General features: G+C 43.3%; 1 protein-coding gene across 5 annotated transcripts in view; it reads left to right on the top strand.

The window, feature by feature from the left end:
• Nucleotides 1-5,892: 5,892 nt before the first annotated feature.
• Nucleotides 5,893-14,923, top strand: part of VPS11 (vacuolar protein sorting 11) — a 68,217-nt gene continuing 59,186 nt past the window's right edge. For 2 of the 5 annotated variants that reach the window (XM_086513184.1, XM_086513181.1), the window contains exon 1: nucleotides 5,893-6,546. In XM_086513184.1, the coding sequence (XP_086369310.1) occupies nucleotides 6,331-6,546 (216 nt within the window). In that variant the 5' untranslated portion in view covers nucleotides 5,893-6,330. The remainder of the gene's footprint in view (nucleotides 6,547-14,923) is intronic. The other 3 variants (XM_086513180.1, XM_086513179.1, XM_086513182.1) reach the window with 2 other exon arrangements.

The raw sequence follows: 14,923 nt of genomic DNA, 5'->3' as shown, positions 1-14,923 counted from the left end.
TGCCTGCAAGCGCGTGGGATGCCCACTTGTTGGGTAGTGCAAATGGCAGCAAATAAAGCTTGGGTAGCTCGATGGCGAGCTCTGCAATTACCAGTAGGCTCGTGCAATTAAGCCAGGCAAGCATGAGGCCTTCAAGGTGCTAGCAAGTAGTTAATGACAAGCGTGACAAGTGAAAACAGTGACCGCTAGCAGATGAGGCATGTGGTTTTCTGCAGCTGAAGCTGGAGAATTGAAATGAGGGTGTTGATGAGTCAAATGACAAGGCCAAGGAAAGTAAGGGGAGCACGTGCATTCTAAAGCTCTTGATGAGAGCTACACCCACACACAAATTATGAATGCAAATTTTGTCAATACATGAGACAATAAGGCTGCTAATTATGCAAGGAGATGCAAAGACTAATTGAAAAAAATGTACAAAGGGCACGCAGAATTAACTCCCTCTCACCTAATCATCTTGGTAGTGGAGCATGCTCATATCCCAAGTGATGATTAGGGAGTGGAATTTATTAATAATGTAAGAGATTAATTAAGCTACTAATGACATTCAAATGAAAAAATTGATTGGCCTAGGTGTGATATCGTCGGCTTTGATACCACTTGTAGGAATTGGGGTGCTCAACCATAAGCATCGTTAGTGAGCTAAGCTATGGTGGATGAAGCCGTAAGCTCACCATGATGCTGATTTTCTTCTCTCAATCTCCCTATGGGGCCGAGGCGGCTGTTGCTTAATGCATTACACCTTGGGGAAGGAACCGGATGCTAGTCTGCATCATTTTCAAAAACCTCTACAAAAGGTGAGGGTTTATGAGCCCCTCACTTAGTCTTTTTTGTGTTGTGATAGTGTTGGTATAAAGAGAGATTGAGGGTCTTTTGAAGTCTGCCTACTGCATAACCATGGAGCTTGTGAACAAGGAAGATGTTTCTCAAGTCCACACTCTGTATATTTTTACTAGAAGCTCTGGTTTTTTATATATATCATCTAAATGGTTTGGCTTAGCAACCATACTAGTAATTTTTTGAAAAGATGTTATGCACTCTGGTTTTTTACGTAGGTTTGCAGTAAACTAACTTCGTTAAGCATTAAAAAAAAAAAGAAGAGCAGGTTTGATTACCAAGCATATTGAACTATTGGAATAGGTTGCCTTACACTAGCAGTTTTTTTGCTTATTGTTTCTGTTGGTTTGGGATGACTAGCATTAGATAGTAAATGATTACATCTTGTACATACCTGGCATTATACACATGACTATAGTTATGGGCTTGGTTTCCCACATACTGGTTCATAACGTTTAAGGTTTTTTTGTACTACAAGAACATGTCACTAAGGCAATGTACATTTAAAGATATATATTTTGTTCTAAATGTAACATCTGGTTTAAAGGGCTGAACCTGACTTGCTTGAGATTGCCTCAAAAAAATGATTTTTTTGTTTTATAAAAGAGTGAAACTCATTGTTTGATCTCGATGTCACTTTAATGGTAAAATATGATGGTTACATTGCAGTCCAGGATGGGAATGACGTGACAAAAGTACGGATCTCATGACTTAAGGCATTCTTTACTTACACTAATCGGATCAAATTTTGGAAAAACGTTTTTTGATGAATGCGTTTTTGCCTAAAACCAAGCACCTAAAAGCTTTGAAAGAAGTGTTTAGAAGATATTATATTTAGACTAATGGTTCTAAAGGTAAATGTACCGTTTACTTGATTAGTTTTAGGATAGGTATCTCGCTTATTAAAAAGCTTTGTAAAAATGGGAAATAAACTTTGATCTAATGATGGTACTAGGTCAGTTGTTCATAAAGAAAGGTGGACTTCATATCAAAAAAACACATAGACAAAGTAAACTATTAATAACAAAAACTGGGTCATACACATAATTCATTGGGCTTATGGTTTCTTTACAAGTTCTATTGAAAATTGGACAAAAATGAAGAGCATTTACACTTTGGACTTTTGCTTAAAGATAAAAAGTTGTAAGATGGACGTGGATAACAACTGATATAGTCCATTGACAGCTGTAAAACGCATTCAAGACTAACATATCTATTGCCTTGATTGAATGGATGTATGTGAGGACTCTATCCTTTCTTGGAATTTTTTAGCTCGAAGCAATTGTCTGTCCTTGATTATATTGGCTCATACCACTTGGGAAGTACTTCTCTAATGGGTTACTATCATTGCATACTGGAATGAAGCCTCATTCGGATATACCATGTACAAAGATAATTTTAAGAGTGAGTTGTTTTTGTAATCTTTACCCTTTCTCTAAAGCCAGCTTTCTTTTGAATGATAAAGTTCATTTATGTCTTATTATTTAAAGTAAAAACAGCTACACACACACACACACAATATGTTGATAGTCAGATATACCCATATTACCACACACACACACACACACACACACACGCACACACATGCAAACACAAAATATAGCAGGATTTTTTTTAATAACATAGATATTGGTCATGTAGCAGCAGAACTATACTAGTCTTGTGAATATGACGCATGCAACTATGTCAATAGCAGGGGATTGATGGACCACAACAAAGAGAAAATATGGGGCCAAGCAATTAGCAATTGTTGTTTGTAAACAAGCCGGTTTTTCCAGCAGTGAAGGTTTTTTTTTTTGTATTTCATATGCTTCAATAGAAGGCAACATATGATGTACCTATTTTTTGAGTGACAATTGAAATTTTAAAGTAATATGGTACTCTTTTGATAAAAAATTGGAAATTCCAAGTTAAAGTACAAGACCAGTTTTTTTTCGGAAGTTAAAAACCTGCTGTAAGAATCCAAAAAGGAACAGCTTGCCTTAGCTAAGAAGTGGAATTAAATAAACCCTTTTTCATAATATCAATGGAGGCTCTTTTTAGAGATAATGATATGGTAATGGTCATGCCATACGTTAAAGCTTACCCAGTAAAGCGGTGCAACTTGCCCAAGCCAGCACATAGCAGTTAAAGCACCGAATTCGTAAAGGCTATAAAGTGGTGTCACAGAAGTGCTAGACTGCAAGAGCAGGCAAACTTCTGTAGCACTTACACTCCCCCAGAGTACCGCATATACATAGCGCTAAGCGACAGCTTTCGCCCAGAACCGCTTATGAGCAATACAACATCGCTATATGTAAAACACCGGCAATATTAGCCTAATATTTACACTATAGCCTGCAAGCTGCGCAAAGTGTCTACACAAACGAGCAACTGTTGCAAGGGCGGTGAGCGTATTGGGCAAGACGCCAGCATCTGCAAACAGTCTACAACCGGTGGCAACACCAAACTGAGTAATGACAGAGTGGAGTACACAAACGGTATGCCGTATTTAAGATAACCAATTACCTATTTGATTTATGCGCCTGTGTATGTAGAATAAGGGATTTCCAATTACATAAACATGCATAAAATCAGGCTATAGAATTTCATCCACAAACAGGTTACAAAAAGAGGAATCTCCATAGGCATGGACATGCATGTAGGTGCTTAGAACAATAAGTGGTGAATAACCAGCACAAAGATAACACAAAGGCCAAAAAGGGGATGATTATAGTCATACTTACACATACTAAATGCTTGGTTTTTTCATCCACATGTAAAGGTATGTATATAAGCTCATAAACACACTTGAAAGGCTTCACATTGGCATACAAACAGGTAGTGTAGCATGCATAATTAGAAAACTGTCTCATAAGACTAATATATTCGCAAAATAATGTGTCATTTGAAGACAAAACAGTCAAGGGGCGCATTACTTTGGACACTAAGTGTATACAAGAGGAGTAACACAAATGGCTACCGCGAACAATAACTAGGTGAATTGATACAGAAAGCTTCGCTTATAATTGTTTGGTATATACTTAAACATTGCTGTTAAGAGAAAAGTTTCCTCTTTGGTTTCTTTTCATGTTTACTATGTGGCATAAAAAATGCATCAAGATTTGAAAGCGGGTGTATGACAACCTCCTGTGAGGGCATATGTCATTATGTACAACTGGTTTTTGTTGAAAAAGAAAGAGTTTACAAACAAAATGCTCCCTAAATATTCACAAATTAAAGATACTCATGAAAAAATTGGTTTGAAAGATGACTGTACATACCATAGAAGTAGGGATGCTTTTGAGGCAACAATCAAGGATAGCACGTACGAATATTAACCATATGTGTATAACCATTTCTGACAAACAGAGATACAGGCAGACAACTAGAATGAGCATCACTCGGGACATTTTTAAGCTGCAACAGATTCGGGACAAACTCATGGCTTCACATAATGGGCTAAAGAAAACCAGGCCAATAGCAATTAGGGACCCTATCTCGGAACCTTGTAAACCCATTAAAGGTTTCAAAGATCACAATAGACCTTACTTACATAGACGAGCAAAAGAAAACACAATATATGTTTAGGAGTAAGGTTGGGGTATAGGGTGTGACATCAATAACAAGCAGTGGGGATTGCTTGATATACCTGTCACCCATGTAGTACACATTAATTCTAATTAATTGTACTTATGGTTGGTTGGCAGGTAAAGATCCCTGCTCTCATCTGATAGGAGTTCCGGCTTAAGCTCCTACTTTGTCATGTATCAGAGTATTTTGTAATGAAGTTTATATCAAGAAATTCTTCTTTGTTTCGTTCTCTACACAAAATGTTTTTTGCGAACAAGTATTCAAGTCTCTCAGTATATGATTCTAAGTGATGGGATTTTAAATTCAAACACACACACACACACACACACACAGACACACACACACACAGACACACTTACTTGACATCTTTGCAGATTCTGCCTAAACAATGCATTTCTTTGAATTGTACACATTCAAAGAATAAATTCAAATTCTTTAGTCGATACCCCCGAATCTCTCCCCCTCTCCCTTTCCATGTCAGATCCCCTACGAGTGACAGAGAGAATCTTGCATGCGTCGTCCGCCCCTTTTGCCTGCCTCTACCCTTGCGACTCTACCTCCCCGACTCCATCTCTCAGTCCTGGTTGCCCATCCTGCGATGCTCCATCTGACAGTCCTGGCTGCTTATCCTATACACACACACAAAGAGAGAGAGAGCCCTGTCACCGATCATTCGACCTCCACCCGTTGCACGAGCTTCACCGAACATAGACGCCCACAACATATATATAAGAGCGGGAAGTCGGCACCCACCGCCTTCACCGAGCCAGAGAGAGAGAGAGAGAGAGAGAGAGAGAGAGAGATCCGGCGCTCGCATTTTCCCCACCTACAGAGAGAGAGCCCCGTCACCGATCATTCGACCTCCACCCGTTGCACGAGCTTCACCGAACACAAACGCCCACAACATATATATAAGAGCGGGAAGTCGGCACCCACCACCTTCACCGAGCTAGAGAGCGAGAGATCCAGCACTCGCATTTTCCCCACCTACCACTACGCGGGAAGTCGGCACTCACCGCCTTCACCGAGAGCGAGAGATCCAGCACTCGCATTTTCCCCACCTACCACTACGCGGGAAGTCGGCACTCACCGCCTTCACCGAGCCAGGGAGCGAGAGAGAAAGAGATCCGGCACTCGCATTTTCCCGACCTACCACTACGCCCAACCCCACTCCACGGAATCCCCTTGACATTCCCACTCTATTTCTCTCTTGACCAGACATATTCAATAACGTGCACCCATACTGACTAGACATACTAGTTACTTCCATATTTAATTATGGAGAATCTTCTCATATTCCCACAACGATTACCTCAAACCAAGTAAAAGTCATATGATGCAAGACGTTTCGAACTCAGGTGGGCTGACCAAGTGTTTCAAGATTCACACGATAACCATCAACTCAAACTATCATCGCTGATACAAAATTCATAATTCTATTATAGAAAAATAACCACCCCGCAACCCTCGTCCAACTTCCTCAGTCTACTCACGTGCCCCCCCCTTCACTCCAGCTATGACGACCGCAGTAGCAACAGGTGCACGGAGGACCACCAGATGGCCACGGCCCACCATCCTTGCCTTTCGAGTTTGGTTTCACTTCAAAATCAAAGGGCATCTGTTATGATTCCCCTCTAAGACGATTTTAAAAAAATCGTAGGCCTATCAATTTAATCATCGTTTTGAGTCATCAATTTGAAAATTTCACCTCCCTTCCAGACCGGGAGAGAGCAGGCACAGATTTGAAGAGGGGTACGAGAGAGAGGCCTGCTATACACTGGGCAGACAGGCGGGAAGAGAGCGAGCAGGGTAAGCCGACAGAAAGACAAACGCTGCACGTTTGCCAATAAAGTATTACATTCACACACATAGACAGTTGATTGAATTGTATAGCACTGGATCTGTGGGGCAGCAGGAAGGAACATGTATCAATGGCGTAAATTCCAGTTTTTTGAAGAGAAGGGCAGCTCGAGTGCAGCGGAGGAGCTCAAGGCAGAGATCACATGCAGCAGCAGTGGGCGAGGCCAGATGGCAGTCGGCCACACCGATGGCCTTGTCCATCTCCTTGATCGCAGCCTGAAGGTCACCTTATCCTTCCAGGCTCATTCTACATCTGTCTATTACATCCAACAGCTCAAGGTATGCTCCTCCATGCCCTCTATTTCTATATCATTGATAACATGCCAACACACTTACATCTAGACATGCTTGATTTTAAGGTCTTTAGGTCACTTGGGCCGCATCGGACAGGGTCCCATAAGTTGGCGGGAACTCCTTTGTTGAAATAGGCCACACATCAAGTCTTTTTAAGTTGGTTTAGGCCCCTCGGCCGCCGGGATCTGCATGTTGTCTCTGTTCTTCAGTGGTTTGACATGTCACCAGTTTGTGACACCGGGGAGGGTTTGGTTGTATCAGGCCTTTGGATCTCATGGCTCGGAACTTTAATTCTCGGAACGTCAGACACTTCTGAAGGCATAATGTTGAAGTTGTCGTGCCCTATGTAACCCTAGCAATGCAGCCTCAACAATGACAGGTGTTATGGCAACTTCATGTCCTAGTGCTGCTAACACTGCATACATTTGTGGCCCCATGTCTTTGGGCTCGATTAAATGTATTCAATCAGTGTGATCCTCTGGCGTCTCTATGAAATTTGGTACAAGTCCGGCCTCGGTTTTCCCTGCTTGCCTCTACCACTTTCGATGTTTCCCGTATGTCTGCAGTCTTCTCTTTCATAGGACACTTGTCCAAAATGTGTATGTTTCTCCACACTCGAAGCATTGTAATACTCTCCCTTCTGCTCTCAGCAGACAATTGAGAGGTGATAGATTTCTTCTTCTGCACCAACTTCTTGAGTTTTCTTTTGTCCTTTAATAGTTCTTTCACTACCTTTAGTCATTGGCTCATCTGTAGCAGAAGGCAATGCTCCTGTTCCATAGCATGTTCCATGAGTCTGTGCATACTTGAAGATCACTACTTCAAACAGTATCTTTGTATCTCTTTAGATAGACCGCAGCGGTACGGTTTCATTCGCTCCTTCAAAGAGACTTCGAAAAAAAGCGATTAAAAAAAAATCTGAGTACTTCTGATTGTACATGGAAATAGTGTCTTCCTCTTTCATCTGCAGATGATTCCAAGCCGTCAACATCGGCTTCAAACTGGGGAGTCAGCCAAATAGCTCAAAACGATTTCCTCAACTTTACCCAATTTCTAGGCACTTTCCCATGCAGTAGGCGTAGACCAGCAAGTCTGGCCATTCCCTGTCAGGTAGAATGCAACCTTCTGAACCTTCAAGGCTTCAGTGAAATTGCCTCGGAGAAAGCGGTGTCAAACTGGTGTAGAAAAGACAAGGCTCGATGGGTATCCTTGTGGCCGGAAAAACTGTTGAACTTTATACGTTGGCCCCCATCCTTGAATTCCTTCTTGCCCTTTCTTTGTTCAAAGTTGTCTTGCTTTGGGTCCTAAATCAAATGATTCGCCACACAAGGCGTCAATTTATAGGCACTTGGTCTCCTGCTTTTACACAGAGCTTTTAGATTCTGATGGCTTGGAAAATCAACTGCTTAAAAAAAATCATGGTGCACCAAAAAGTCAAAGCTTTTAATAACTTCATCCAAAAGCCCACGATTTCTGAAGTCCTGAGCTCAGATTTGGGTCTGTTTTCATGGTCAGGTTCAGGCTTGATTAGTGCTTCCCCCCAATGAGCAAAACAATCCACATCAGCCCCAAAATCATCACCTGATTTTCCCAAACAGCAACCTTGTTTCACCAGATCTTTCTATCGTGTGGGAATAGGCAGCAGAGAATACAAGAATGAGACTAATATCGTGACTACAAGAACACACAGGCAGTCAGCCGTATGCTGAGACTCAGAGAGAGAGAGAGAGAGAGAGAGAGAGAGAGAGAGAGAGAGAGAGAGAGAGAGAGAGAGAGGCAAAATGTCAGCTCCAGTAGCTGCTACAGTAATGCAACAATACTACTATGGGCGACCCAGGCAGCACATTTATATTTGTCCCAAATTTTTCTGCTCTCCAAGACATTCCATGACATGAAACAAATGGGCATAAACAGGCTGGAAAATCACAGCCCTAGATACTAGAAAAATACCAGATGGGCAGGCCTTAGGACATCAAGCAAAGACCCAAGTTCCAACATGGCCTGGGCATGAGAAATCTACCTCACAGAATTCAGGCACAGCCACAAAACAGCCCTCACTCCCTACAAGACCCCTTGGAGGTACATTAATATATCTCCAGGCAAATTTAGGAGACCCACAGGTACATCTATCCTAAGTGAAGCCTCTATGAAACAAATCAAGTATAGGGGATTTCGGGTGAGTAATGACTGACCATAATCGCGCGCACACACACACACACACACACACACACACACACACACACAGAGGATTTGCGTAAACTATTGATGACATGGCAGCTTTACGGATGCCCGCAAAACGTGCTGACATGCAGACATGTTGACATGGCAGACTGTATGGATGCCCGCAATACGCGTTGAAATGCTGATGTGGCACCTTTACGAATTTCCGTAATTTGGGCTGGCATATTTTTTACACCAGCTCTTGGGGCCAGATGCTTTTGAGTTTGACTGCTTTTCATGTAAACTGTTTTTAGAAGCCAAGGGCCTTTAAATATGACCCATGGGCTCTCACTTTGGCAGTCTACCTGCGGGTGATGCAGAGCAGAGCCATGGGAGTTGTATGGAGTTCTAGTAAGAAATATCGCAAGGGGCGCCAACGTTTGGGGCCAACGCTCTCTTGGGGTGGAACTCCGCCACTCCCGTCTCGTGTCGTGCATCTCTTTCAATTCAATTTGAAGTGCTTAAAGTTGTTCAATGTGTTCTTTTCCGTTGGCATGTGGTGCCCGTCTCGTGACAGTGGTATCAGAGCTTCGGACGTGTGCTTTTCTAAAAGCACACAGGTCCTACCAAAGAGCAGACAGAGCAAGATGGCGCTTCCAAATTGTCAGAAATTTGTTTTTCAAAGGAGCTTCATGTCCGGACCCCGGACTTATTAGCCACTCCCACCCTTACTTCATCGTGCCCGTCTTCATCGCTCTGTCTTACAGGGCATAAGCCATAAAGATCACTTGCAAGAGAAGGATCAAAGAATTTTCAAGCCGCTGTTTTTCTTAGAGGCAATGCCATGAAGTGGTGGAAGTCTATAGCTACCAAGTTGCACACTCCAAGGACTTGGAAGTTGACAAGCTTTCAAGAAATTTTTTAACCCGAAGTTATATGCCTTTTGACATCTTCCTTCTGAGTACAACTTTTGGTAGAGTGGGGTATCCTGAAACGCTTGCCATGAAAACCCTAGCAGATTACAACTTGCAGTCTTTGGACATCTCTCCACAGGTGTCTCTTCTTGAACCGATAATCTTCGAGGCCCAGTGTGATTGCTATATCTTGGGGCTACCATCATCGTCACAGGAACACTGTCTCTCGAGACTGTTTCGACTATTCAAGAGTTTATGGACCATGCTACGGTCGGCTATAACCCTATGGAAGAAATTTTACCCTAATTTTGGTGCAGGTTTCAAAACGGAAGCACTATTGACTTTTGAGTGCGACTGACGTTGAGAATGTTTTTTCAGCAGTTCTCTGAGTTCTGTTTGAGAACTTATTTGGTGATCTTTTCTGGAATTTGTTTGAAATGGATGGTATCTGTTTTGAACCTGTCTTGGTAACGATTTGAATTGACTCTGGTTTTAATATCGGTTTCAATGGTGATTTACTCCCAGGTGTAGTAGTGAGAAATGCTGTTTTGTTTTATGTATGCTTGAAAACCTCGGAACGATGCAGATGGGATGTTTAGGGTGCGTTTCGTTGTATGTTGGAAAACCTCCGAATGACGCAGACAGGATGTCTGGGGAGCGTTTGGTTCTATGCTCGAACCTCCAAACGACGCAGGTTGCGGTCCGGGGGGCGTTTGGTTGTAAAAGGCCTCCATATCTCTCGGCCCAAACCTTTTTAGGTTATGTGAGAGGAGTGATGAGGGAGTCGTTGAACAACTCATGGCCGGGACGTGGATGGTTATTTGTGGGGGGAGTGTTCATCGACAACTTTATGTTTCTATGTCTTGTAACATGCATATGTGAGCATTTCTGTTGCATTGTGATGTGCCAACCATTGAATACTCCTTATTGGATGAGATTTTTCTCGGAAACCAACGACTCAGAATATCAAGAGCTCCAATCTGGAATGAGACTCCTTATAAGTTATTGGTTGAGATTTTTGTGGGAAGCCAACGACCTAGGATATCAAGAGCTCCAATTTGGAATGAGAAAACTGATTGTTCCTCGGAATGACACATAAATTTTTGAGCTAACTTGAGTTGTTTTGTAAATTTGCAGATAGTTGTAATCGCGGACGATTACTTTCATTTAAGAAGGGGGGATGCCACAAATTGCTGACGCGTCAAGGGCACTGAAGAACGGAGCCAACATGCAGATCTTGGCCTAGGGGTCTAAACCCTAAGAAGCAACAGAAGAAGTTTTACCAACTTATAAAGACTTGCCGTGTGACCTATTTTTACAGAGGAGTTCCCGTCAACTTATGGGAAGAGTCCTTTCCAAGATTCCAGACGTTGTTGGCGATCTCCCTCGACGCCATACAGTCCGGTACCAATACCTCACTTTGAAAAGGAGGGGATGTCACGTGCACATCTAACCCTATGTGTACGTGGACAAGCTATTTCACGACATGGGTTCAATTCAGTTCAGTTAGCCTAACTTAGGAAGTGTTCCGGCACCTTTGTGAGTTTGTTCGCAGACCGTGCATGTCCAGACACTTAGAGTAGATGCATATCCTCTGGTTGCTCACAACATGATCATCAGATTTCCATCAGAACCCATCAGGAGCATTTTTACAGTGCATACCTATTTTCCCTATTCTAGCCATTTTTCACTTAATATTTTTAAGTGACTTTTGTTGGGAAACTGGGTAGGGCAATTTACCCAAGCCAATATATAAGAAAACCTAGCGCTAGCATTCTCTGGCAGAAGAGGCAACAGGATATGCCCCGGCGGTAGCAGATTGAGTAGATCACCTAGCATTTTTGCAGCAGGACCCCAAATCAGCCTAGTGTTTTTGGACAACCTAGCCTTTTGCAAATTCACCGCAACAGATCCCCCACCTGCAGCATCAGCGTTCTCAGTTTTCAGCATTTAGACACAGCAGAACAAGTCCCAAACCTCGCAGATCTCACCTTCCCGCAGCAGATCCTCGTTGCACGGTCAGATCAGCTAGCGTTTGCAGATTCAGCCCGGGAAACGCAGATTTCAGCATCCGCGTTTTCAGCGCGTCATCATCGCCGTCGTCATCGACATAGAGTCAGAATTCAGCAGATACGAGATTTGCAGATTTCAGCCATTAGCGTTTTCAGATTTCAGCCCGTCTAGTCGTCATCCTCATCGTCGGCAAGTCCATTGCATTGTAGAGATTTGTGCAATCAATAGTAGACCGCTCTCGCCATAGAGAGTAGGGCCTTTGGGGGAGGGTTTGACAACATTTTGGTGTCGTATTCTTCTCTCTCTATCTCTCAGTCTCAGCATCTTCATTCACAGTGTTTACCACTTGTTTGTGATCATTTGCACTCTCTCACTAAAGGAACAGAAGGCTCTCCCTTCCGTAAGTAAAAGAAACCTTGAGCACAGTTCGGAGCACTTATCTTGAGCAAAGTTCAACATTCACTTCCGCTGCACCTTACATTGGTATCACTCAAGGAAAGAACCACAACTTTTTTTCTTTTTTTTTGCTTGTTGCGGTCGCACGTAACCCAAGTCCACTTGGGCGTGTCGAATCTCGATTTTTAATCGTGTTTTCGAAGAGTGATAGGAAACCCAAGAAAGAAGGGCTTGTCTAGCCTCCCCTTGTTTCTCTTTTCACTCATTGAGAGCGGACCGTGCACTTAGCGGCCGGCCAATCGATGTAAGGTGGGAAAAAGCAACCTTGGTGTGAGCGCAAGGCCGCCAAGGGGTGCACCCGCGGGAAAGAGAAGAGCTCGGGTAAGAGAAGATCCTTCTCTAACACAGATTGCAAGCGAAAGAAGAACCTCAAGAACCTCAAGACTCAAGATCCTCAAGAACCTCAAGAACCCAAGAACCCAAGAACCACAAGAACCCAAGTTCCTCGTGAACTTAAGAACCTACGACTTTAGTGTATGGTCATTACTAGAAGCGGAATGGATACTTCGCATGGAGGTGATGAGCATGGAAGTGGCGGAGAAGAATTTTCCCCACCAGGAGGTTTTTCCGACCCTCCCCCCTCCCCATCTACCGCTACGGATTGTACCAAATCCTATGGAGGCTTTGGTCAAGACGATGATGAACAGAATGTTACAACAAGAACAACGCGCTATTGTGGAGGGTGAGCGCCAAGACAGATGGACATCCTTGGATCGCGAGCGCGAACAAGCGCGCTTGGCGGCTGAGGAACGAAAAGCACAATTGAATCGTGAGCGCGAATAAGCGCGCTTGGCGGCCGAGGGACGAAAAGCAGAACTGGATCGCGAGCGCGAAGAACGAAAAGCAGAATTGAACCGCAAACGCAAAGAAAGAAAAGCAGAAAGAAAACGTTGGAGCGTGAGCGTGAGTAAGCGCGTTTGGTGGCCGAAGAAAGACGAGCGGCCTTGGAGTCAGAGCGTGAGGTGCAGAGAGACCAACGCATGCAGGAGTTGGTCCGATAGGTACTCACCTCGAAGTCCGAGTCGGTAAAAGAAGTTGGTAGTTCATCAAGTAGCACAAGCAGGGATTCCGACTCCAACAATTCCGTCATAGAGAAGCTGACGTTCAGTAAGTATGACGGTAAGATGGATGCTACTATTATTCATTCTTGGTTGTATCAATTTAATGCTTACTTTGCGACAACTAAGAAGACAGGAAATAGCAAGGTTTTGACGGCAGCTATGTACATTGCCGGTGATGCCATTAATTTGTACCACGCATGGCAAGAGGCACAATTGGCCGCGCACCTAGAGGCAGCCGACGAAGACGCACCCCTTTCCTTCAATTGGGCCGACTTCCAAGACAAGCTCAAGGCGCGGTTTATGTCACCACAGTACCTAGCACGGTTGAAAGACGATTGGCGCAGTCTCAAGCAAAAGGGTATACACGTTATGTCTTTCTCTAATTGTGTTTTACAACTCGGCACCCAATTACGCAAGTTGGATGATGAGCGCAAGGAGGCATTCCTTTATGGATTGGACGAGTATATCAAGTTTGATGTCGAGGTACTCGATCCAATCGATCTCAACAAGGCGGTAGCGATTGCTCTCGCACAGGAGATGAAGCACAACAAGGAAAAGCCTAAGGAAAACAAGACTTCTCCAAGTACCACTCAAACTTCTCAGAACGGTAAGAATGGTAACTCTTCTAGCCAATCTTTCGGTAGTCTCTTAGAAAAGAACTCTCCAAATGAACCTAAGGGTAAAGCTAACACAATTGCTAAACCTAAGCTCACTCCATATGAAAAGGCAGAAAAAGGAATTTTAGGAGGATACATCACGTCGGAAGAACAAAGCATTTCTAAGGAAGGTTGCGATGTTATCATTGTCACATCAAGGGTCACATAAAAAAAACATGTCCTAAGCTTGACTCTAATGAATCTAAGGAACCCACAGAACCCACTTCCTCTGTCAATGCAATAAATGAGAACACGAGTGTGACCCAAGTTTCTCATGATCCTCCCATTGATGATTCTCTCATTAAGTGTTATGGTCATGTGAAGGGTCAGCGTTTTGTCATATTGTTTGACCCAGGCAGTATGCATGATTTGATTAGTGACTCTCTTGTCGAAAGAGCCCGCTTGGAGGTTAGCAAGACATCTCCTTTCGAGGTGTCAGGCTTCTCTCCCGGTATGGACTCTCTCATCACGCAAGAGTGCCTTGATGTTTTGTTCACTGTTCAATAAGCGTCCTTTTGCAGAAAATTTGTAGTCTCTCCTCTTTCAGGATGTGATATGCTTTTGGGAATTCGATGGTTTCATGAGCATAACCCTCTCATTGATTGGACGTTCACTTTCAATGCCAAAAGTGACTCTCCCATTGTCATTCGTGGAGAGCAAGTTGTTCATTCTTCATCTCTCATTTCTAACGTGTAGGCGAAGATTGAAAAGAATCAGGAGAAGGAGACTCTCTCAGTCTCTTCTTTTCCAAAGCACGATACACATGATTTGCATAATAATGATAAGCGAGATGATAAGCATGATGATATGCTTGATCAAGATGTGATTATTCATGAGTATGATGATTTGCAGGATAAAGATGTGATTGTTCACAAGGATAATGGTTTAGTTGATGCTTTTTCTAGTGAAGCTAACCTCATTGCAGATTGGATCAATGACGAAGAACCGATGTTGGCTCTGGAGTCGAGGTCCGAAGAACCCCCACAAGAAGATTCGATCCATCACGAAGAGCGGATCTTGGCTCTGGAGTCAAGGTCCAAAGAACTCCCATAGGAAGTATTGTGTATGCGCATGATTAGTCAGTACGCATTGTTCGAGTGTT

This window comes from Adiantum capillus-veneris, chromosome 5 (genome assembly GCF_014529385.1).
Source record: "Adiantum capillus-veneris isolate H3 chromosome 5, ASM1452938v2, whole genome shotgun sequence".
In the NCBI taxonomy this organism is placed as follows: domain Eukaryota; kingdom Viridiplantae; phylum Streptophyta; class Polypodiopsida; order Polypodiales; family Pteridaceae; genus Adiantum; species Adiantum capillus-veneris.
This window is presented reverse-complemented; position numbering and strand designations above follow the sequence as displayed.